The sequence below is a fragment of the Peromyscus leucopus genome, chromosome 1 (assembly GCF_004664715.2).
Source record: "Peromyscus leucopus breed LL Stock chromosome 1, UCI_PerLeu_2.1, whole genome shotgun sequence".
Classification (NCBI taxonomy): Eukaryota; Metazoa; Chordata; class Mammalia; order Rodentia; family Cricetidae; genus Peromyscus; species Peromyscus leucopus.
Genome location: NC_051063.1, coordinates 119537646 through 119562232, shown reverse-complemented (window position 1 = coordinate 119562232; position 24587 = coordinate 119537646). Strand labels below are relative to the sequence as shown.

General features: G+C 38.5%; 1 protein-coding gene across 1 annotated transcript in view; it reads right to left on the bottom strand.

The window, feature by feature from the left end:
* The window catches only part of LOC114696149 (vomeronasal type-2 receptor 116-like), a 42539-nt gene extending 22051 nt beyond the window's left edge, over positions 1-20488 (bottom strand). The window contains exons 1-3 of the mRNA XM_028873707.1: positions 20289-20488; positions 2420-2699; positions 1235-2041 (exon numbers count right to left, since the gene is read on the bottom strand). Coding sequence (XP_028729540.1) covers positions 1235-2041; positions 2420-2699; positions 20289-20485 — 1284 coding nt within the window. The 5' untranslated portion in view covers positions 20486-20488. The remainder of the gene's footprint in view (positions 1-1234; positions 2042-2419; positions 2700-20288) is intronic.
* Positions 20489-24587: the final 4099 nt, after the last annotated feature.

Sequence of the window (24587 nt, the reverse complement as noted above, 5' to 3'; positions counted from 1 at the left end):
GATGGGATGGCCAAACACCCTAATAGTTGTGCCAGAAACCCCATCCAAGGACTGGGGAATCCGGATGCAGACATCCCCGGCTAGGCCCTGGGTAGAGCTCCGGGAGTCTAATTAGTGAGAAAGAGGAGGGTTTATATGAGTGAGAATTGATGAAACCAAGATTGGATAAATCACAGGGACAAATAGCCAAATGAATGGAAACACATGAACTATGAACCAAAGGCTGAGGGGCCCTTAACTGGATCAGGCCCTCTGAATAGGTGAGACAGTTGATTGGCTTGATCTGTTTGGGAGGCATCTAGGCAGTGGTACCAGGTCCTGGGATCATTGCATGAGTTAGCTGTTTGAAACCTGGGGCTTATGCAGGGACGCTTGGCTCAGTCTGGGAGAAGGGGACTGAACCTGCCTGGACTGAGTCTATCAGGTCGATATCAGTCCTTGGGGGAGGCCTTACTCTGGATAAGATGGAAATTTGGGGTGGGGTTGTGGGAAGGGAGGGGGGTAGGAAGGGGGAGAACAAGGGAATCTGTGTCTGTTATGTAGAACTTAATAGTATTGTAAAATAAAATAAAATAATAATAATAATAATAATAATAATAATAATAATAATAATAATAATAAAGTTCATATAAAAAAGATTCAATATGCTTAAAAATACAATTTTCTTGCTGGAATTCATGCCTTAACATATGCACACCTGAAATATATGTTTGAATAGCAGTGACACACTCTCTAATTCTTTCTACTAACAGTATTATTTGATCATAACCTAGTAAATTGAGATCCTTAGTGGGTCAAAAAGTGGCAAAACTACTTGATATTATTTTGTGTCTCTTCATTACATTGATCAGCAACTTTTTGATCACAGAAAGATAAGTCATTTTCTTATTACCATTTAATAATTTTGTGAGAAAAGATTTTTATTCAAATATTAAAAACATGAGATGTGTGTGTGTGTGTGTGTGTGTGTGTGTGTGTGTGTGTGTGTGTGTGTGTGTTTGAAACATCTGAGCAAAATTTCTTGACTTAGATTGTAAAATGCTGACTTGGGTGCCAGTGTTTAGTGCATCATCATTGATGACACTAACATGATCTACCTTACATGCAGTGCTTGGGTACAGGCACATATGCAATTAGGAAAAAGATTCCTTATTTACATGAGTTTAGATCTTATGGTTCCCTCTAAGAATATCATCTCTATGAGACACATGCTATTCAGTGTAAGACACACTACCTTCCAGGGGTCAAATTCCAGTTCCTTCCCAGCATTATTGGACCATGTGTCTACTTGTTGCAGAAGCACCTCATGGAGTGAGTGGGCCACAGCAAACACAGCATTATATAAGTTATAAGTTGTATCACTCATGGCCATTCCAGATGGTGTCCTAAATAACCATTTCAGTAGGGTTTCTGTTGAACAATACTTCAGTTTGTTACAATTAGATGATGGTAAAGAACACTTAAAATAAGTCCACCACAGTTTTGCAAGAGAAATTTCAGTACTGTAGTTTGAAGGGTGCACTGTCTGCAGAAATTGTTTAAAACCAGTTACCTCAGAATGCTGATGTGAAAAAATGAGAGTCCCATGAGGGGATTTAAGCAAGAAATCTCCTCTAACTGTGATCATATCAAATTGTGACACACTGACCCAGATTCTCCGAATGTCTAGAGATTGCCATAGGATAAAGTTCCACTTTAGATGAGATTCTTTGTCTCCATTAACGATCACAACTTTTGCTGATGATGTCATGATCTGGTTATAATACTTATTTAACATTTTAAAGTATAACATTGAATCTGTTGAGATCATAGTCACAAATGCTAAACAGACAATGTTTCTTTGCATCTCTCCTCTCCATTCAGAAAGAAATTGAATTCCATGGTCGTCATCTGAAATGATCATCCCCACCCAGTTCCATTTGAAGTGAGCCACTAGCGATAGCATAGCTAGTGCTAGAGATGTGTCCTTGGGAGATATTTGGTAGAGATGAGGATTTTGTTCATGAATATTCAGGAGAGGTTGAAAATGACCATAGTAAAGCTGAAAGACATAGAACATAAGCAACAATATGAAGATGTTGGAATGCATAACAATCAGTCCAAGATCTAAGTGTGCTAAGCAAATGTGGGGAGAATTAGAAAGTATGAATTCTTCATCTAATTATTAAAATCATATCTAATTTCTTGTTATTATCTAAACAAGTACTGATAAACTAAGTTTTCAGGTAAAACATTTCACAGTTCATTCATGCCCATTTGTGATTAAGTTATGTTTCCCCACAGAAAATGTTTGAGTGTTTATGGTTTATGGATCAGAATAGACACATACCCAGTCTCTGCCTTTCAATTGTGCTTGGTAGCCAGAAAGTTAACTTGAAGGGAAAAATTAATTCATTTAAAGTAATCCACCCACTCTTACCTCTGGAGTTCTGAAGGCGTACAGGAGTGGCACAAGAATGGCAGATTTTCTCCACAATGGTCCTGTAAGTACAATTAAGTATCTTCTCTGTTTTGTACAGTAGTAGTTAGGAAAAGTTTCAATTCTTCTTGAGGACAAAACAGTTTTTACATATCTAGCAAACTGATCACAGTTAATGTCAACTAGCAGAGAAATGCTTGGTAAAATATGAGGGTTCCTGTTGATTTCTTCCATGGCAAAATAAAGAGAGAATATCAAGTGGATGTTCTTTGGTGTCAACCTGAAAACAGAGGACACTATTAATAAGAGACTAGGTTCCAAACATGATAAACTTAATCACACTCATATTGGGTTCGTCACTGGATTCTTTTTTTCTTGACCCTGGGTTATGATGACTCTCATAGGTCCTATTATTGTGGCACATTAGGATATGAAACATGGAGAAAATATGAAGATTCTCAAAGCATTTTTTTATTTTTATTTTTTGAGGGGGTGGGGGTATATTGTCTATCAATGGGATTCTTTCATTTTTAAATTTTCTACATTTCCACTCTTTTCTGAGAACACTGTGAATGTTTGTATGCATTCCATGGAACAGAAAAGAAGCCCTGGCCAACACTGGATCTCTTCATACATTTATGTGGTAATTCTAATACTTATAATATGTAGAAAATAATTTGTGTTATCTGTTATCTGGATAGCTATACTTTTTTTTTACATGGAGGCAGTACTGGTCAATGTCATGACATTGTTATGGGTATGAAGAGTATGTGTCCTTGTTTCTGTGTCAACAGCTCTGAAAATTCTAGTGGAGTCATGAATCATGCAAATAGCATAACAATAATCACTTTTCCTCCTTGCTTCCACAAAGTTTTCTACTTTTCATTTTTTATTTGAGGCTTTGAAATATTGAATGATGCAAGGTATAAAGTTAGTTATAGCTACAACTTCTTCCTGAGAGGAATGAGTTCCTTTCACTTCACAAGGACCCTTAGGTTGTACTGAGTCATATTATCCTATACACTTAGGTGGGTATCACAGAACTGGCCCTGGGTACTACTAGGTTCAGATTTGTCCTGAAATGTCATAATTCTCTAATATATTCACTTGAGGTTTTGTCTTTCATTTAACAAATTTTAACTGGTTATAACTGCTTTGGTATAATTTTATACAGTTTGATAATCTTATTTAACCATAACATATCATTTCAGTAGTTTGTGTATGAGTATTTTTGCTTTTGCTTAGTGTTCTGATTTTCTGCCCTGCTTTGTGACTACAGTACATATTCAAATACCTGGACATGGCTTGTGTCTGTGTATCTGGTATTGAATTGCTTAAGCATCTATGATCCTTTTACTTTTCTTCTTGAATAACTTTTTTCTGCCATGTCTTCTTCCTTTATCTCCTACAATTATCCCCTTTTTTCAGAGAGGCTTAAAATTATAGCATATTTTCTAGGTCCTTGCCATTCTGCACTGGAGATGTACATGCATTGCTAAAAGTCAGTTTCTCAATTAACCCACTGCTATTACTGTTCTGTGAATGTTTAATATGTCAAATAATATAGGGCATTGTTTATAAATTAGTTGTGTGTAGCTAGGGTTTTCTCTCCAGGTCCCACCAAACCCCACCAATCCCCAGCAGTCCGACAGCCCACTTATAATAAACACACAGATGCTTATATTATTTAAACTGTTGGGCCTAATGGCTCAGGCTTCTAGCTATGTAGTTCTTACATCTAAAATTAACCAATTTCTATAAATCTATACCTTGCCACGTGGCTCGTGGCTTACCGGTGTCTTCACATGCTGCTTGGCATGGCGGTGGCTGGCAGTGTCTCCCTCCTCCTTCCTGTTCTCTTAGTTCTCCTCTTTGTTAGTCTGCCTATACTTCCTGTCTGGCCATTGGCCAATCAGTGTTTTATTTATTGACCAATCAGAGCACATACAGACCATCCCACAGCAGTTGTGTTACTTCTGGAATGAATTGTCAGTTTCATATGGAAAGAAAGAAAAGCCCAGGATAGCTCAAACAATCATAAATAATTTGATTATTCCTAGGAACATCAGCATCCCTGATCTTACATTGTAATACATAGCTGTTGTAATAAAAACAGCATGATATTGGTACAAAAAACACATTTTGATTAATAGAATGTAATTGAAGACCCATACATAAGCCCATAGACCTATGGGTAACTGATTTTTGATAAAGGAGCCAGAAATACATGCTGGGAAAAATAGAAAGCATCTTAATAAAATGGTGCAAGCCAAACTAGATAGCTGAATAAAGAACACAAATTTATCTATACCTACCACCCTTCACAAAATGTAATTCTCAGTAGATCAAAGGGCTTAGCTTAAGACAAGATACCTAAATATGATGAAATAGAAAATAGGGGAACAGTCTTGAACTCATTGGCACAGCAAAAGTGTTTTTGAACACAACACTGGCAGAAACCCAAAACAACAATAAATTAGTTGAATCTCATGAAACTGAAAAGCTTTGTATGGAAAGAGTGCCATCTTTCACAGAGTGAAAGCAAGAACATGGGTGAAGGTTTTTTTTTTTTTGGGGGGGGGCGGGCAACTAAGCTTCCAAGAGCACTAACATCTAAAATATACAAAGAAGACAAACAAACAAACAAAAGATGACTGGACATCACAAGACAAATAACCTAATTTAAAAATGTGGTAAAGTGTGGAGACACCATTCTGGACTAGAGGCCATTCTTCCTGCCAGAACTCTAGGTAGGCCACCCATGCATGGACTGCCCCCAACCTCTCAGTGCCTGCCCACTCTACTTTCAATTGTTCCTCCCCTCCATGTCACCATATCCTGGCCTGCAACTTCAACAGAGGCACCTTCCTGACTAGAAGCCATGCCTTCTTGACTAGAACTCCAGATAGCCCATCTTTCCATGGATCACCCACACTCTCTCAGTGTCCAAATACCCTATCCCCTATCCCTCTTCCCTCCTCCTCACCATATCCCAGCTCCCAATTCAGTCTCAGGTCCCCTGTTTGACCATAGGCCATGCCAGGCACCAAAGCTCCAGGTAGGGTGCCTGTCTGTGTATGCTCCTCACTCTCTTGATTACACCCATCATTCCCCAACCCATACCCTTCTTTATTGCCTTGTTTCAACCCCCAGTGCAGGCAGAGATACCCTGCTGGCCAGTCACACTGGCAAGAAGACTGGGAAGGAAACAGAAACAAGGAAATAAAATACCCACCCAACCAAGACAAAGTCAGAAATTGGCACCTAGGCCTATAATCACCCCAAAGCCAGATACCTATTTACCAGCGTAAGAATACAACCAACAACATCCAAAGTAATATATCACTGACAGAGCCCATCTATCCTACTACAGCAAGCTCTGAATACTCTTAACACAGCTGAAGCACAAGAAAATGACCTAAAAACCAACTTTATGAAGATGAGAGGAGTACTTAAACAGGAAATAAATAAGTCCTCTAAAGCAAGACAAGAAAAAACAAACAGTTCAAGGAAATGAATCAAATGGTTCAAGATCTGAAAATGGAAACAGAAGCAAGAAAGAAAACACAAACTTTGGGAATCCTGGAAATGGAAAAGCTAGGTAAGCAAACAGAAACTTTACATAGATGCATCACCATTTCATTTCACAAGAGATGAAAAAGAGAATAACAAGAGTTAAAGATATGATGGAAGAAATGGATAAACCAGTCAAAGAAAGTGTTAGATTGAAAAAATTCATGAAACAAACCATTCAGGAAATATGTAGAACACTAAGAAGACTAAACCTGAGTTCTGCTTAAGTGGGGGCTAGCCAACCAGGGCCCTTAAGGGCTTCCTCGTGGGAAGACAAATGTGGACTCAGCTGTAGTTCTGCTCAAGTGTGAGCTAACAAGTTGGGGCACTCAAAGCCCTGGATGCAGGAAGAAATCCATGACCCCCATGCAGTTCTGTTTATGTGAGGGCTAGCCAGCCCCAGCAGGTAGGGAGATATCCATTGGTCTTCTCTTTACCTAGTGGCACTAGGCAGGTATGTATCATTATGATCAGCAAATATGTGGTGGAGAAATGGGAGAGAAAGGGAGCTGAATGGTTCATGTGCTGTGGAAAGAGACAGAAAGGAAGAAATGAAGGCACTGAGGAGTATGGCGATGGGGGCTCTGCTTGCCACCAGGGAACATGATGATGTCTGGGCAAAGCTTCTGACAAGAGCCATGTCTGTGCCCCTGGTCCTATAGCAGCCAAGGTCTGATTTGATGTCCATGGATCCTGTTGCAAACAAGGGCTATGTGGTTGTCTAGGATTTGATCAGCCACCTGGGATCATATTGGTTCCCAAGGGCCATGCTGCAGCTGGGGCCATACAAATCTGATGAACATATTATACTACCCAGTGTTATGGTGATGTCTGGTACAGGGGTTCATCTGGGGCTCACGTTTGGGTCCATGACCCTACTACAGCCAGGGTCTGTGTTGCTCTCTATGGCTCCAGTTGCCATCAGGGGCCATGATGATTTCAGTGGGCAGGGCCACCACCCGTGGCCATGTTGTTCTTTAGGGGTGGAGGCCATCATGATTTCAGTAGCCTTTGCTGCCATCTGGGGCCATAGTCACTACACATGGGCTACTGCTGAGGATTATGTCTGTGTCTGTGGCCCTAATACAGCCAAGGTTTGTGTTGAAGTCTGTTGTTGTGGAATAGTCTTTTTGTACACTGTGAAAATATTGTTGCCAAGGCACCTTCTGATTGGTCTAATAAAGAGTTGAATGGCTAATAGCTAGGCTATTGGTTAGGTTGGTTTGGGACTTCCAAGCAGAGAGAAAAGAAGAGGAGGTGAATACAGGCATGGGAGAGATGCTAGAGGATTCAGAGAGGAAACAGGAGGAACAATATGGAAAAAAGGTAAAAAAGCCACAAAGAAAAACATAGATTAATATAAACTGGTTAATTTAAATTATAAGAGCTAGTTGGACAAACCTAAGCTATAGACCAAGATTTCCTAATTAATTATAAGTCTCTGTGTCATATTTTGAGCTGGTGGCCCAAAGAAAAATCTGTTCCATATGGCATTCAACTTGGGGGCTCAAATATCCAACATAGGGCCTGAGAAAGCTAAGAAAAGTTCTGGGCAAAAAGCCAGATGTGGCTTTCTATCCTGTAATCTCTCAGGTGGGCAGATGCTTGGCATACAGAGGCTGCACTACCAGCTGCTGCCTGCAGGTTGGCGCCAGCTACCAGGGTCATGCACCAGCACCATGAACTAAGCTGAACCATGTGGTAGCTCTGCTGGCAGTGAAAGATTTGTCTCAAATGGTCAGAGAATGCTGCAGGTGCCCGGTAAAGACAGATCCAGACAGAAAAAAATTCTGAACAGGCTACAGTGTGTTTAAAAATGTGTAGGCTTAATAAAAAAAGAAAATGAGTACAGACAATAATAGAAAAAATAGTTTATCAATAATAAGATAATGCCTTTAAAGAGAGAATAACAGTATAAAAAGGATATTTCATAAAGATGAAAAATACACTGAGCATCTGGATCCTATATGGTGTCTTGTTGACTTTGAGTTTTTTGATTACCATAGCTGCGGAGAGAAATGGAATTGTAAGAGGGACTGCTGAATTATACCAGCCTAGATACTTTAGGAATGCCTTAACTTTAAAATGAAGTAAAAAACATACTGCTTTGGGAAAGAGGTTATGCTTTTTTCCATAGAAAATATAAGGCTATGGATCCTTAAAGGTTGATAGAGATCAGGTTTGATCAGGAAAGACCCTCTGAACCCTGCTACAGATATAAAGAAATAAATCTATAAAAACAAGAAAGGTAACATGTATTTTACCTGCTCAAACATAAAACAGAAAATCATTTTAACTCACTTGTACATACTGTACCTTTGATAGTTTGTGTGTTTTCAGAGCAAGGGGACCAGACACCAATGAAAATAGATGGCCCAGATGATTCAGTTTCTCAGAGTGACTCTGTTGCAATTTCCTAAGAGTTCTGCATCTATTCAAGGCTGCTGGCTGAAACAGTGAAGCCTCACAGACTATTTTAGCCAGGTCTGCATAAAACCTTGTGCACAGAGACTAGACAAGAAATGTTATGGCTAGCTCTCCCAGAACTTGATTATCCTAATTTTCTCAGAGTCCACAAAAGATCCCATCACCCCCAGACAACAAAAAACAGTCTAGAGAACATGATGCTCACATTCCCAAGAGGTAGGGTGGGTGGTTTTTGATCATCCAGTGGGATATGGATGTTTGTCATTTTAGGGAGGTTGGTTACAAGTTGTTGTTGGTAGTGGTCAGGAAAAAAGCTGAACAAAGGAGACTATATTCAAGGATCTCTTTCTGAAAAGCAAAAAGGAGGCTGTGGAAAGGATAGAATAAAAGGGTAGATTATTGAATTTCCTTGAAACTAAAAAGCAACTATTAATCTCAAATATTTTACATTGGTATGGATTTTTGTATATTGACACAAATTTAAGGTTTTCTTTGTTAGAACATACTCTATATATTTCTACTCCTATTTATGATATTTTGTGTATTGATATAAATTTAAGATTATTTTTACCATATTGTATATATGTTTTTACTATTATTTAAGGCATTGTACTTATCCAGTTGATTTACCAATACAATGTAAATTTCTGGTTACTGAAAGTTATTATTACAAACCTTTTAGGATAATTAAGAAATGTAGGTTAGTGGTTAGTCATATACAACAATCAGTGTATATGTACTCATGTAAGGTATGCTTCAAGGTCATACAGATATTTATTTTAGATAGACAGGTGGTCTTCAAACACTTCGGAGACTTACAGAATATGGCATTTAAGATGTTTAAATGCCTAAGGCTTTTCATGACAGTGAGACATGTCTACTCTTGGCAGAATGAATCTACTTCAAAAAAGGATGATGGGCATGGAAGAATGTCTATATGGAATTTGCTCTCATTGTGGCAAAGCTAGCCATTCGCCCTGTCCTCAACTGCTAAAAGTATAAAAGTAAACTGTGCAAACTGGAAAAGCAGGACACAAAGGGATAAAATTGCCAAGCTTTGCTAAGACAAGGTGGGACAGTTCTTCAAATTTCCTGCTTCACAGAAAAGTCTTTCAGATATTCTAGGCTTTTAGGATGAAGATGGATGCCCCAATATTGCAGAGGTAGCTAGCATGACTGTCCAGGCAACTGGCTATTTCAGTCATTTCTTATAGTTTTAGAAGTTGCCTGCTCTGCACTTCCTGTTAACTCAGTTTATATTATATCTGAATCAGGTCTGTGATGGGGTTGAAGATGAGATAGTTGCAGTTTTATTGTTTACCTCGTTATCAAATACAGAAAAGAAACTCACAAAGGAGGTATAAAATTTATAAGGTCGAGGGGCTGGAGAGATGGCTCAGAGGTTAAAGAGCACTGCTTGTTCTTCCAAAGGTCCTGAGTTCAATTCCCAGCAACCACATGGTGGCTCACAACTGTCTATATTGAGATCTAGTGCCCTCTTCTGGCTTGCAGGGATATGTGCAGACAGAACACTGTATACATATAAATAAATAAATCTTAAAAAGAAATAAAAAAAATTATAAGGTTGAGAGACATAAACACTTAAATTTTTGTAAAAAAATGATTTAAGGCCTAAAAAATTAGTTTTGGCTTGGGCGTATAAGTTAGGATAAAAGTGAATTAGGTACAAAACTTTGGACTCACTAAATAGGATAGATGTTAGAAGTATTTTCTCTAAAATTGCCACATACAAGTGAAGTGGGCATTGTGAGGTAAGTCTTTCATGTGGCCCATGTTGCCACCAAAGGCCACATGGAGCCTTGGGGCTGGGCCACTTCTTGGTGACTAGGGTCTATGCTGCTGCCAGAATCGTTCTGCTCTGAGTGGCTGGGGCTTCTCCCTGGAGACAGGATATCTAATGGGCTAAGTGGCTGCCTGGGGTCATGTCTGGGTCAGTGGTCAAACTGCAGCTGGGGTCTGTGTCAAAGTCTATTGCCCAAATTGCTACCAGTGTCCACATGGAGGCCTGGGTCACAGCCTGTGGCCTTGTTGGAGTCTGGGGGCCATGCTGCCGCAGAAGCCATACAGATCTGCCACCTGGAGCCATGGTATCATCTGGGTCCAGTCTCCTGCTGAAGGCCATTTCTGGGTCTGTGGTCCTATAGTGGACAGGGTCTGGATTGATGTATGTGGTTTCTGTTGCTACTGAGAACCATGAGGATGCCCAGGGGCATGTCTGCTGCCTGAGTCCAGGTTGCTGTCTGAGGGGCATGATGCAACCAAGAACATGCAGATCTGTGTGGCCTATGCTGCTACCCAGAGTCATGGCGATGTCTGGTCCATAGCTGCAGCTGAGGTCCATGTCTGGGTCTAGGGCACTACTGCAGCCAGGGTATGTGTTTATGTCCTAGGTCCCAGTTACCAACAATGGTTGTGCAGAAACCCAATTCTGGAGGCATGTTGGTGCCACACTGCCAATGGGGCCAGTGATGATCTGAGTGACCTGTACCGCCACCTGAGGCAATGGTGACATCCAGACCAGGCTGTTGCTTAGGACCATGTCTGGGTATGTGATCCTACCATGGCTGGGGTCTGTGCTAAAGTCTGAGTCCCATTTTGCTACCTATGGTAATATAGAAGCCTAGGGTTAGTGCTACAACCTGAGGCTTTGATGGTATCCTGGACAAGAACCATCCTGACCTGAGTGGCCAGTGCTTCAACCCAGAGGCAGAATGTCATCTGCATCTAAGCTACTGCTGAGGGCCATGTCTGGGTCCATATTCTAATTATTGCTGGGGTCTGTTTTGATGTCTGTGGCCCATATCACTTTGGGCCCATAGGAAACATGCAAGATGAAATCAGGGCCATGCTGAACTAGCTCTGCCCTACACTGGCAAAGGGAAAGCTGGCTTTACCTCTCACTGGACACTGCAGCAAGAGAGCTGGTTCTGGAGTGCTGGCCCCTGCACTTGGGAGGGCTGGCTCCACCCTTCACCACAGGAAAGATGACCTCAGGTCATAGGCATAGGGGAGCTGGCTCTGGCCCCTCAATTGAGATGGCTAGAACCAGTGGCCAAACTAACCAGCTGGCTACCACCCAGGCCCATAGCTGGGTCTTGGGACGGCCCACCCAAATATCTACTCCATCTAGGATCTGCTGGAACTCATGAAGGGACTGGTCCTGTGGGACAATACCTGCAGGATCTCCATGATTTGGAGGTGGCCATGGGTTATCACAGAGGCATTTCCATGAGGATCTAGTGTAGATAGTGTACCAGAAACCAGAGGCCTTGAACTAGACCAGTGACTCATTGCAATGAACATTTGTTAGTAAAGCTGATTGGACAAAAGGGTATACTGTATGACATACTGGGGTTCCCAATGCCACCAGGATGAATGAAGAGGTGTTGGATAGGCAGGACAGTAGGAGAAGTCGAAGTGAAGAGGTTTTTTTTGGTTTAGTTTGTACTTGTTTTTTTTTTTGTTTTCATGCTTGTTTTGTTTGGATTTTTAAAAAATTTTCTTTTGTGGGGGGGCATTGCAGGGGTGAGGGGAGGGCATGGGGGACCAAGAATTGAGCAGAATTCTGGTATATAACATGAAACCCTCAAAGTAGCAATAAAGAAGTTAAATTGAAAAAAGACCTAAACTAAGAATAATAAGAAAAGAACAGGAAGAATCCAAGCTTAAAGATCCAGAAAATATATTTAACAAAACATTAAAAGAAAATTTTCCTAACCTAAAGAAGGACACACCTATAAAGTTGCAAGAAGGTTGTAGAACACCAAATACATTGGGCAGGGAAAGAAAGTCCACCACCAAATAATAATCAAAGCACTACACACAGAGAACAAAGAATCAATCAAAAGCTGTAAGGAAAAAAAAAGTAAGTAACATACAAAGGCAAATCTGTTAGAATTGCACCCCACTTCTCAAGGGAGACTTTCAAAGCTAGAAGGGCTTTGAAAAATGTCCTGCAGATTCTACAGTACTACAGATGCCAACCCAGACTACTACTATACCCAGCAAAACTTTCAATCACCATAGCTGGTCATCTGCAAATACATTATTGTTGTTAGCTTGTTTCTTTTTTTTGGGGGGAGTCCTAACAGTGGACTGGGGATATCTGACTTCCTTTGCCTGCCATTAGGACCCCTTTCCTTCTATTGGATTGTCTTGCTCAGCCCTGATATAAGGGTTTGTTCCTAGTCTTATTGTAACTCGTTATGTTGTCTTTGGTAGATATCCATGGGAGGTCTTTTCTTTCTGAATGGAAATTGAAGAGGAATGAATTGTGGGAGAGAAGACATGAAGAGGAGGAAATAAGAGGAGTTGATGGAGGGGAAACTGTGCTCAGGATACAATGGATGAAAGAATAATAAATATTGAGAAGAAAGAAAAAAAGAAATTATGCCAAAAATGTAGTACAGGTCTAAAAAGGATTCTTGATAGTGATAATACAAAAGTCTGAGAAATACATAAGGAAATATTAAAAATCCTTATTCATCACAGAAATGCAAATCAAAAGTACTTTGAAATTTGATCTATTAGTCAGAATGGCCAACACCAACCAAACTAATGACAACTTATGGTACAAGAATGCAGAGTAATAGTAATGCTCATCCATTGCTGATGGGAGTTCAAACTTTTACAGCACTATTTGATTGGCTTGATCTGTTTGGGAGGCATCTAGGCAGTGGTACCAGGTCCTGGGCTCGTTGCCTGAGTTAGCTGTTTGAAACCTGGGATTTATGCAGGGACGCTTGGCTCAATCTGGGAGGAGGGGACTGGACCTGCCTGGACTGAGTCTACCAGGTCGATCTCAGTCCCCTCGGGGGAGACCTTGATCTGGAGGAGGTGGGAATGGGGGGTGGGCTAGGGGGAAGGGAGAGGGTGGGAGGGGGGAGAACAGGGGAACCCGTGGCTGATATGTAGAACTGAATGGTATTGTAAAATAAAATAAAAGGAAAAAAATGTTAAAAAATAAAATAAAATAAAATTATATATATATGAAAGTAAAAAAAAAATCAGTGTGGAAGCTCGCCAGGAAACTTGGTATAGATCTACATCAACATCAACATGTCTTGATCAGGGTTTTTATGGCTGTGGTGAAAAACCATGACAAAAAAGCAAGTTGGGAGAAAAGGGGTTGTTTGCCTTATATTTTCATGTTCCTATAGAAGAGAATCAGAGCAGGAACTAAAACAGGCAGAAACTGACAGGCAGGCATGGAGTGGTGGTGCTTACTGGATTGCTTCTTATGACACACTTAGCCTGTTTTCTAATATTCCCTGTGACTACCAGTCCAGGGATGGTTCCATCCACAATGCCTTGGGCTTTCCCCATCAATCATTAATTAAGTAAATGCCCTACAGGTATGCCTTTAGACCAGTCCTATGGCAACATCATCTTTCTTGTGGTACCTCACTCTCAGATTGAGTTAGATTGTGTCAAGTTGACATAAAACTATCCAGCACACTACTCTTGGACATAAACCCTGATAACTTTAAATCCTACTATGGAGACACTTTCTCAACCATGTTCATTGTATGGAAATATAAAACAGCATAACCATCCTAAAATACATACATGTATGAAGGCAATCTAAATGAAATTGCCAAATAATGAAGAGCCCAACACTGCCAGACATCTTTTATCACCCAATGATGCTTCATTGGTGCCAGGAATGGGTTAAATCCTATGAAACAGCTAACCAGAGGGACACCATGGGAACACCTAAACAAGCCAGGCTATTGCCAAGCCTTCTCTTTATAAACTGATAGTAAAGCCTTATGGCTGAAGATGACATCTACCCAGCTCATTGAAAATGAAGTCAAGCTATTGCTTACCTAAAGAATTCATATCGACTGACTACTGTTCATGGTACTTGAAGATATTCTATATGCTACCAAAAGAGGAAGGTAAACAATAAGCCAACTACAAACCCTTAGATCTATAATGGTGACCTGCCTGAGATATGCTAGTGTAACAGCGGCACAAAGATCATGGGAGTAACCAGATAATATATGATTTGGTTTAAGCTCATTTCAAAAGATTTGATGTTGCCACATAGCAATAAAAATACTAAAACTACAGAACAAAAGAATATTAAAAGCTGCAAAGGAAAAAGAACAAGTAACATATAAATGCAGACAAATTAAAATTACACACGACTTTAGGGTCAATGGAAACCCTAAAATCTAGGAGGGGTTGTACATATATGGTGCAGACTCTAAGAGACCACTGATTGATGGAATCTGCAAAGATATGCAGTAGGTGAAAACTAATATTCATAAAGCTGACACACTAGAAAACAACTATCTTTTGAAGGAAACTCATGAGCAAAGGATATGTGAATTATTACCTATGAACAGCTGACTGCTTCTGTCTGTAATTCTCTTGTGTGATACCATGGTACCCCTCTAAAACAGGCATGGTACTTGTCCTATAACCTTGGCAGTGTGTTCTTCAGTGTCTTGGCACAATTATGCCTGTGTATTGACAGAAGGATGAATTCTCCCTACACTGCATATTTCTGTTGAATAAAATAAGTCCTCATAGTTCAGCTTTTGTTCCACAATTCAGTGAGAAACTTAGAAGCCTGTTCTCTATCATTAGCTCACTGATAGGAAAAATTGGTCAAATGAAGTGTCTCTGTGGAGAGATTGCAAGTTGGACTTCCACAGATTACACTCAAGGATGGATTTACAGAATGTTTGATTTTGCTGAATCAAAGTATTTTGGAGCACATAAGTGACCTAAATCGCCCTGGGCTTCCCCTGCCTGGACCAGTTGATAATGCACAGACTGACATGTGGCTATATTCCGTGAGCAATTAACATTTTAAATATACTTTTACCTCAGTTTATGGTACAAGATTTTAGGCTCAGTTTACAAATTGTTTATGTTTAAGTCCTGGATTTTATGTAGATAGCAGACAATTAATGAGTTAATTTAAACTAGTCTAAAGGGAATCAGCTTAAGTCTAGTTGCTGTGGGAGAAGTTCCACAGACTGCCAGAATTTCAGGGAGATGGCCTGGCCTCTAAGCCTTGAACTTAAAACTACAAGGTTCCCTCCTTGTGTTCTGAGGCTACATATAGGACAGAAAATGTGTTTTTGGATCTGAGATGGTTTTCTATGCCAGCCAGCCTTTGGGGAAAGTGCTGATGTGAATCAGTACAGTTGGCTTCCCCCTTTCTTTACACGGGTTTCCATGGTTACTCAGAGAAAGTTTGCCCTTGCATATTGGCTAATTAGAAACTGCTTCCAGTGTTGGCTGTGCCCTGGGCCAGGAGAAATTGGCATTTTTTGCATTTTGCTGATCATAAAATGTTATCCTATAGTATTAGTTACACTTAAGAAATGTAGAATAGTACACAATTTCTTTACTTCTTCTTTAGAATTCTCAATATTTTATTACAGGTTTTTTTCCTGTAACCCCTTTTTCCTTTGTAACCCCCATAAACTCTCCCTTTAAGAGATGATGTTACAAGCCAAACTTTTACTACTGCAGCTGTAACTGGTCACTAATCAAAGCTGACAAGTGTATGCTATTTGTGTCTCTAAACTATTTACAAAGAAATGCTTTGTAACCCTGAGAAATAGCCTTGTAACCTTTTTGATTGCCAAAGTTTGCTGTAGTATATGTATATAAGCTATGGAAAGTTGAAGCTGGGGAAAAGTAGAATAAAAGAGCATGACCCAAATAGTTAGTATGTGAATTTATTAAGTAAAAAAATTTTCCTAGGTCCCGCTCCTGCAAAGCATTCTCCGTGTAACCCTGGGTGCAGAACTGAGAGCTGGTATCACAGGTTGCAAAAACTGATCCTAGCCCAGATTATAATACTCAGAAAAATATTCAACCACCATCGATGGAGAAAAGAAAATGTTCCATGATAGAGTCAAATTTAAACAATATCTGCCTTCAAATCCAGAAATACAGAAGGTCATAGAAGGAAAAGTCCATACCAAGATGCTTAACTCCACACAAAATCAAAGGAAGTAAATAATCCCACACCAGCAAAACCAAAAGAAGGGAAATACACACCCACCACCACCACCACCACCACGACCACCACCACCACCACCACCACCACCACTAAAATAACAAGAATTAACACTCATTGGTCATTAATATCTCTCAATGAAAATGGTCTTAATTCCTCATAAAAAGCTACACACACACACACACACACACACACACACACACACACACACACACAGAGAGAGAGAGAGAGAGAGAGAGAGAGAGAGAGAGAGAGAGAGAGAGAGAGAGAGAGAGAGATTAACAGAATGGATGTGAAAACAGGATTTATCCTTTAGCTGCATACAAAAAACACACCCCAACATCAAGGATACATATTTTCTCAGGGTAAAATGTTGGAAAAAGATATTCTCAATGAATGAACCTGAGAAGCAATCAGATATGTAGCCATTTTTATCTCTACCAAAATAGACTTCAAAGGAAAAATTAATCAAAAGTGATGGAGAAGACTCTACATATTCATCAAAGGAAAAAGCTGCCAGGATGACACTTTCATTGTTAATGTCTATGTTCTAAACACAAGGCTTCCCCATTTGTAAAAGAAACACCACTACATCGTAAAGTAAGTCACATGTTGATCCTTACAAAACAATAGTGAGAGACTTTAATATCCCACTCTCATCAATGGACAAGTCATCCAGACAAAATCTACACAGAAAAATGCTGAAACTAACTGTTGTTATAAACCAAATAGACCTAACAGATACTTAACAGTTCATTTTACTCAAACACAAAAGAACGTACCTTCTTCTCCACACTTCAGGGAACTTTCTCCAAAACTGATCACATACTCAAACATAATAAAAGTCTTAAGAGATACAAGAAAACTGAAATAAGTCCCTGTATCCCTTCAACCACCATAGATTGGAGCTGATATCAACAACAACAGAAACAACAGAAAGCTTAAAATCTCATGGAACCTGAACAATTGTATACCAAAGGGAAAAATGATAGAGACAAAAATAATGAAATTAAATACTTTTGAAAATTTAATAAAAATGAATATACAACATACCTAACTTATGGTATACAATGAAAGTGGAAGTAGGAGGCTTAATAAGCACTTAAGCACTCATAGCTTATGGGCCTAAATAAGAAAATTAGAGAGATCTCATATTAGCAACTTAACAACACACCTGAACTTTAGGAAAGCATAAGAAATCACACCCAAGAGGACCAGATGGCAAGATAAACTGAGGACTGAAATTAATAAAATAGAAACAAAAAGAACAATACAAAGACTCAATTTAACAGAGTTGATTCTTTGAGAAAATCAACAAGAGAGACAAACTCTTATCAAAACTAACTAAAAGGCAGAGAGAATATTCAAATTAACAAAATCAGAAACATAAAGTGGGACATAAGAAGAGACAGTGAAGAAGACCAGAAAATCATAATGATATACTATAAAAACTTGTACTCCATAATATTATAAATCTAAAAGATAGGGATAATTTCCTAACCACAGTTTAATCAATATCAGCTAAAAAATTAAATGGACCTATAACCCTGCAGGAAATACAAGCTGTCATTAAATTCTTCTAAAACAAAACAAAACAAATAAAAAATCCTACTAAATTAGAAAACAAAACAATACAAAAAATCAACATACAGGGTTATATGGTTTAAAGCAGAATTCTACTAGGTATTTAAAGAAAAGTTAATGACTAAACTCCTAAACTTATTTCACAAAATAGAAACAGAGAGATCATTGCCCAAATCCTTTTATAAGGCCACAGTTACCCTTATAACCCACACCACCTAAGGACTCAACAAAGAAAGAGAATTACAGACCAATTCCCCTTATAAACATGATGCAAAGATATTCAATTAAAGCTTGCAAACTGAATTCGAGAACATATCAAGAAGCCCAACCACCAGGGTCAAGTAGGTTTCATCCCAGAGATGCAGAGATGGTTCAAAATATGAAAATCAGTAAATATAATCCACCATATAACTAAACTGAAAAGAAAGAAATAACATATGACATGCCAAATTAGACTTTATCAAAATACAGCACCCCTTCATGATAAAAATCCTGGAGTGATTAGGGATACATGGGACATACTAACATAATAATTATAAACATAATAAAGGGAATTTAGAGTAAGACTGTAGACAACATCAAATAAAATAGAGATAATCTTAAAGCATTTCCACTGAAACATGACAAATTTGTCCATTCTCTCCATATCCATTCAACATAATTCTTCAAGTTTTAGCTATAGCAATGAGACAACTGACATAGATCAATGGGATGCAAATTGGAAAGTAAGAAGTTAAAATATCCTTATTAGTAGATAATATGATAATATACATAAAAGGCACTCAAAATTCCACCAGGAAACTCCTACAACTGATAAAAATTTTCAGCAAAGCAGGTTGATACAAGATTAAATAAAAAAACTCAATAGCAAACCTACATGCAAATAACTAATGGGGTAAGAAAGAAAACAAGGAAACAACATCTTTCACAGAGGCCTCAATAATATAAAATATATTAGAGTATCTGTAATGAAGCAAGTAAAAGACCTGTATGATAAAACTTCAAGTATTTCAAGAAAGATTTTGAGGAAGATATCAGAAGATGGGAAGATCTCCCATGCTCATGGATTGATAGGATTAACAGAGCAAAAATTGTATACAACAATTGACTTGCCTCATTGTATCTTGTTTTGTTTTGTTTGGCTCATCTTTTTTGGAGGTCTTATCTTTTCTGAAGAGGAAACAAAGGAGGATCTAGCAAGATGGTTGGAGGAGAGGTTCCCTCAGGAGTTGAGAGAGGGAAAACTGTGGTTGGGATGTATTATATGAGAGAATAATCTATTTTCAATAAAATAAAAGAGATAAAGATGTGGAATAAAGTTAACACATCAAATATATGCAGCAGAAAGAGATATGACCATTTATATTCAGGAAATGACCTTCCATCAGGGGAAACTTGACATAAATTGTAACTTTAGTACTCCTCTCTCAAATGTTTGCAGGTACCACAGGAACACATTTTATTCTAGTATGTGAAAAGGGAAATAGGAAATGATTGCAATGATTGCTTGCAGGGGCATCTCCTCTTCTAACAAATGCATACATTATGTACTAGGATAAGTAGATGCTTCATACGTTTCTGACTTAGAATTTTGAAACATGTCCTGACATTGTTAGTACAACAAAAATGTGTCTATTCCTATGAAATAGAATGTAAAGGAAAGGAAAGCATAAATTTTTTAGTGAACAGAAATAGATTTCTCATCCCTGATTTCAACTGCAGGAGTCACAGAACACAACAATTATGAAATTATGACAGAGTTTTAAAACAAAATTTGTAATCTTTTCAACAGATGTAACTTAAAGTCAGGGCGGATACACCACATTCCAACTGCAGGAACTGGGTATCTATGCTGATGGATGAAGCACTAGCAGGCCGATAAACACCATCTTACTATAGTCTCTGTGAAATAAACTCAAAGCTGTGTTTGGTTCATGTTTCTGAGAGACATCACATGATTTGATGAGTTGGGAATTGTCATATTAAGGGAATCTTCCTAGGAGCATGGTAGAAAGTGTGGGCCATTTATTCATCTTCTGCCTGGAAATGTTGACTCAAGAGTGATAAAAAAAAAAAACAAGATACAAACTATCTCATTAATCATTAGCTATAGGCAGATAACCAGCAGTAAAAGATGAAATAAATTTGGATTATATCCTAGAGCTGGGAGGGCAAAACATATTGAGAACACACAGAATCATGTTCTATTTCTCAGTACACCTAGAATACATCATCTCCCATGATCAACTAAAATTAATGAATGAAAGATGTACTTACTTCTTGTCTAGATTCCCAGTGAAATGATCATTCTTTACATATCCATGCTTTGTGTAAATAGAAAATAAACAATCAAGCTCTTCATCTCCTTCCTGGTTTCTCTTGTCTTTTATTCTCCAGAAGCACTTGGGGTCAGTCAAACTGCAAAAAATGAGGGAAAGCTTCAGGACCAAAAAGACAAAGATCAAAGAGAGCATCTTTGTTATGTCTCCAAGATAGGAGTCTGAGTGAAGTGCAGCATGAAGAGTCAGACAGAAACCCATGTATCACTTATGCATGAACACATCTAGGTATCTCTTTTTATTACTGTAGTTACTGGTAAAGAATGCATGTACTTCTCTCAGTCATGTTTTTCAGCCCACTGTTCAGCTCTGGAGGATTCTTAAGCACTCTGTGTCCTGAGGCCCTGCATCTGAGTTCCTATATCCAGGTGACAAATAAGGCATAATAATTTTGTTTATGATTCTCTTTCCCTCCATATCCCTTATGGTTCCATCTGTTTCAATGGACATTAAGGCCCCAAACATGATTCCTCTTGGGCAAATATGCTTAAAAGCCTAGTTCATCAAACTGATTCTCTAATTACCATTTGAATTGTTGACTTGGATTATATCAGATATTTCAAATGAGGTTTGAAATGGAAGCGTAAGAAATAGTTATTCCTAGATAGAGATATTACAGACATAGGCACTATGAACTATAATGTTCATGACTGGAAATAGTATGAATACATATTTGCTGTTGTGTATCAATAGAACATGGACTGTATAATTCACACACATTTGAGTATCTGCTAGTGCACACAATCCCATGGAGCAGTCTGTGTTAGAAGTTCAATCATCATTTTGAATCTAAAACTATTCATCACTACCTGAATATCAAGGTAGAAAGAAAACTGCATATTAGAGTTCTATCACATGACCAAGACCTCAGTTCCCATAGATATGTATTTTGTGATCAGCTATTTCTACATCTACAGCTTTGATTTCTTCCATTTTAATGTTTCCATTTGAATAGTATACCAGCTGATAGTTAAGTATAATTTATGGATAACCTCTGCTAATTCCAATTTCCGAGTATGAAATTGTATGCTATTGTAGCATTACAGAATATATATAGCCTTGAAGGTAGTGCATTGATAGGTCTTAAATGAACTTATTTCTTACATTAATATGGGTTATTTGAGATAGTTCCACTAATGCAAATCAATTGCGATTGCTTCTAGATGATGTACCCAAAACACTGAGTCTTGTGCTCATAGGTTTTAATACATTAACGATAAATTCAGTCACCAATAATGTTAATATGTAGCACTAAAGAAAGGAAATTAAATGCACTTTCCTTTGTTATATGTTACCCCCCCCCAATCAACCTTTATTACTCTACTTCTTTGCCTGAGTCTGTCATTTCTGTCTGTCTTATGTGTGAACCTAAATCTGTGCTTGATTGAATGCTGTTTTTGTAAATCAGTCTGTCTGTCTGTCTCTCAGTGCCTGTGTTTCTATACCTCCAACAATAGGCTTTGCTTTGTCTTTTCAGAACAGCTCAAAAAGTGTAACATCAGGGAAGAAATGCAAGATTCTTTACAGAATTTGTAGTGTTTTTACAAGAAATTAAATCATTGACTTTAACTGATCCAAATGATCCCAGCAACAAACAAACCAATATGATTCAATGCCTGTCTGTGTCTTCAACACTTGTGGATATTAATTTTATAAAGTTACTGTTGACCTATTTTCTGATTCCTGAATTTCTAACCATAAAATGAATACTTTTGGGTCAGGGGCCTGGAAGAGTACATAGCTTAAAATGAAAGTTATTCATAAGCTTAGAATGTAAAAGCTGGTTACATGGGAATTCAAAGGCATGTAAGGTGTGATGTCCCATTGTCTTTAAAAGGCAGGTTAAAGAAGCGAGCTGAATACACAGGATATCAGTTTTTTCTCTTCCTTTTTTCTTATTTATTTATTTACTTATTTATTCTATGTGTCTTTAACATCATGTATCTTGATCCCATTCATTTCCAATTCCTTTGCATTTGTCCTGCCCTCTTGCACAACCCCCAAATAAAACAAAGTTTAAGAGAAAAAAAGGAAAAACAATAAAATCTTAAAAATATCTCGACATGAAAGCTGCAGTATGACACAGTGGGTCATGCTGTGAACTCCTTTGTCCAAATATCTCTACTAGCAAGTGTTCATTGCAAAGAGTCATTGGTCTGGTCCAAGGCTCTTGGTTTCTACTACTCTATCAATGCTGAGCCCTCATTAGGGTTCCTTCTAGATAGCCTGTTGTGATGGGTGATGTCTTTCTGTATGTTGTGAATATGTGTTGCTCTGATTTTTGATACATTAAGCCGATTGTCCTATGGCAAGTCAGCTAAGGGGTAGGCAGGAAATCCAAAGAGAGAGACAGGAAGAATGTGGGGAGAGACAGTAGCCACCACACAAGGAACAATATACCGGCAGACTGGTAAGCCATGGCCATGTGGCAACTTATGCATTAATAAAAATGGGTTAATTTAAGATAAGAGCTACCTAGCAAGGAGCTTTAGCCATAGGTCATCTAGTTCATAACTGATATAAGCTTCTGAGTGATTATTTTATTAGCATTCCAAGAGACTGTGGGTAAGAGATTTGTCCCGACTGTGGATGGCTGGTGGGACCCGAGAATCTTCTGGCTACATTTGGCACTCACTGTTGGGCATTGATCCACATAAACCTGAGGAAGCTTTAAAAAACAGATTCTAAAACAAAGCTAAAAACAGTTTCCTAAATATGTAGCTCAGGCAAGCTGTGAGCTACACTATGGTGGGTTCACAGCATGTGGGCTTGAGCTAAGCACCAAGGTCGAATTTCACCAAGGTACACAGAAGTGTCTCCAAGCTGCCCAGTATGCTGCACAGTGGATTTAGATTTTGCAAGTACAAAAAAAAAGATGTTTCTGGGCTAAAAACTGCTTAATGGAGGCATAGATCTACTGTTTCTGAGAGCTGATGGTACACAAGGCCCAGAGCTGGAGGTGAATTACCACCATGTGGAAAAGCTGAAATGGGCAGAGTCAGCAGCTAAAGCTGCTGCTTTTCATCCTGGCCATGCAGTTTCGAAATTTAAAGTCTCTCCTGTCCAGAAAAGGATTATACATTCAGAATAAGACAGATTCAGATGACATAAACCCCAAACTATTTACAATGTGTGTAAACGTGTACATAGGCTTGAAAGAGAGAGGAAAATGAATACAGACAGTTATATAAAGAAACAGTTTTAAAAAATAAAGTCTTTAAAGAGAAAATAAAAATAATATAAAAAATAATTCACATAAAGATGAAAATCACACACAGAGTCTGCATTATACAGTCTTTGAAATTTTTTACTGCAGAAAGACATTTGATTGTTAAGGCTGCTTAGTTATACCAATACGTATATTTTAAAGGTATCTTGACTTCAAAATATGGATCTAAGGATATGTTGCTTTGGAAAGGAGGCTCTGTTTTTGTTTCCACAGGAAGCAAGAAGCTATGGATTTGTTCCAGGTTAAGATGGATCAGATTTGATCAAGCCAGACCTCCTGAACCTTAACAGATGGTACCTATCAACAAAGGTTATAGCCCGTCTGCCTAGGACTTGACTATTACTCATATTTTCTCAGATCCCCATAAGATTACCAGTGCCTCCTCTCAGCAGGAAGTACTATGAGAAGCTTTGCGCAAATTCCCAAAATATAGTTTAGTAATGTTTATTTATTTTTTTTCTGTTTTTGTAACATTTCCTTTATTTTTTCCACAGTGACTGAGAGCATTAAGAAACTAAAGTTATCTTCAGAATATACTTGAAGAAACATGAGATTACAGGCTGAAAAACCAATGTATTTCCATCAAGTTCTTAAATAATTACTCTTTTTTTCCAGCTTGTCCTTAGTGCATGAGCTGCCTGTTTGGAACCTGGGGCTTATACAGGGACACTTGGCTTAGTCTGGGAGGAGGGGACTGGACCTGCCTGGACTGAATCTGCCAGGTTAAACTCAATTTCCAGTGGAGCCTTTGCCCTGGAGCAGATGGGAATGGGGGGCGGGCTGGGGGGAAGGCGGGGGGGGGAATGGGGGAGGACAAGGGAATCTGTGGCTGATATGTAAAATTAAATTAAATTATAAAATTAAAAAAAAGAAAAAAAATTAATGTTTATTTTTACTTAAATAGGTTAGTTATAAATAAAATCTCTTTCTAAAAGAATAAAGGGGGTTATGATATAGAAATATAGGATAAATGTTTTACATCGCTATAGATTTTAATTTATTACAAAT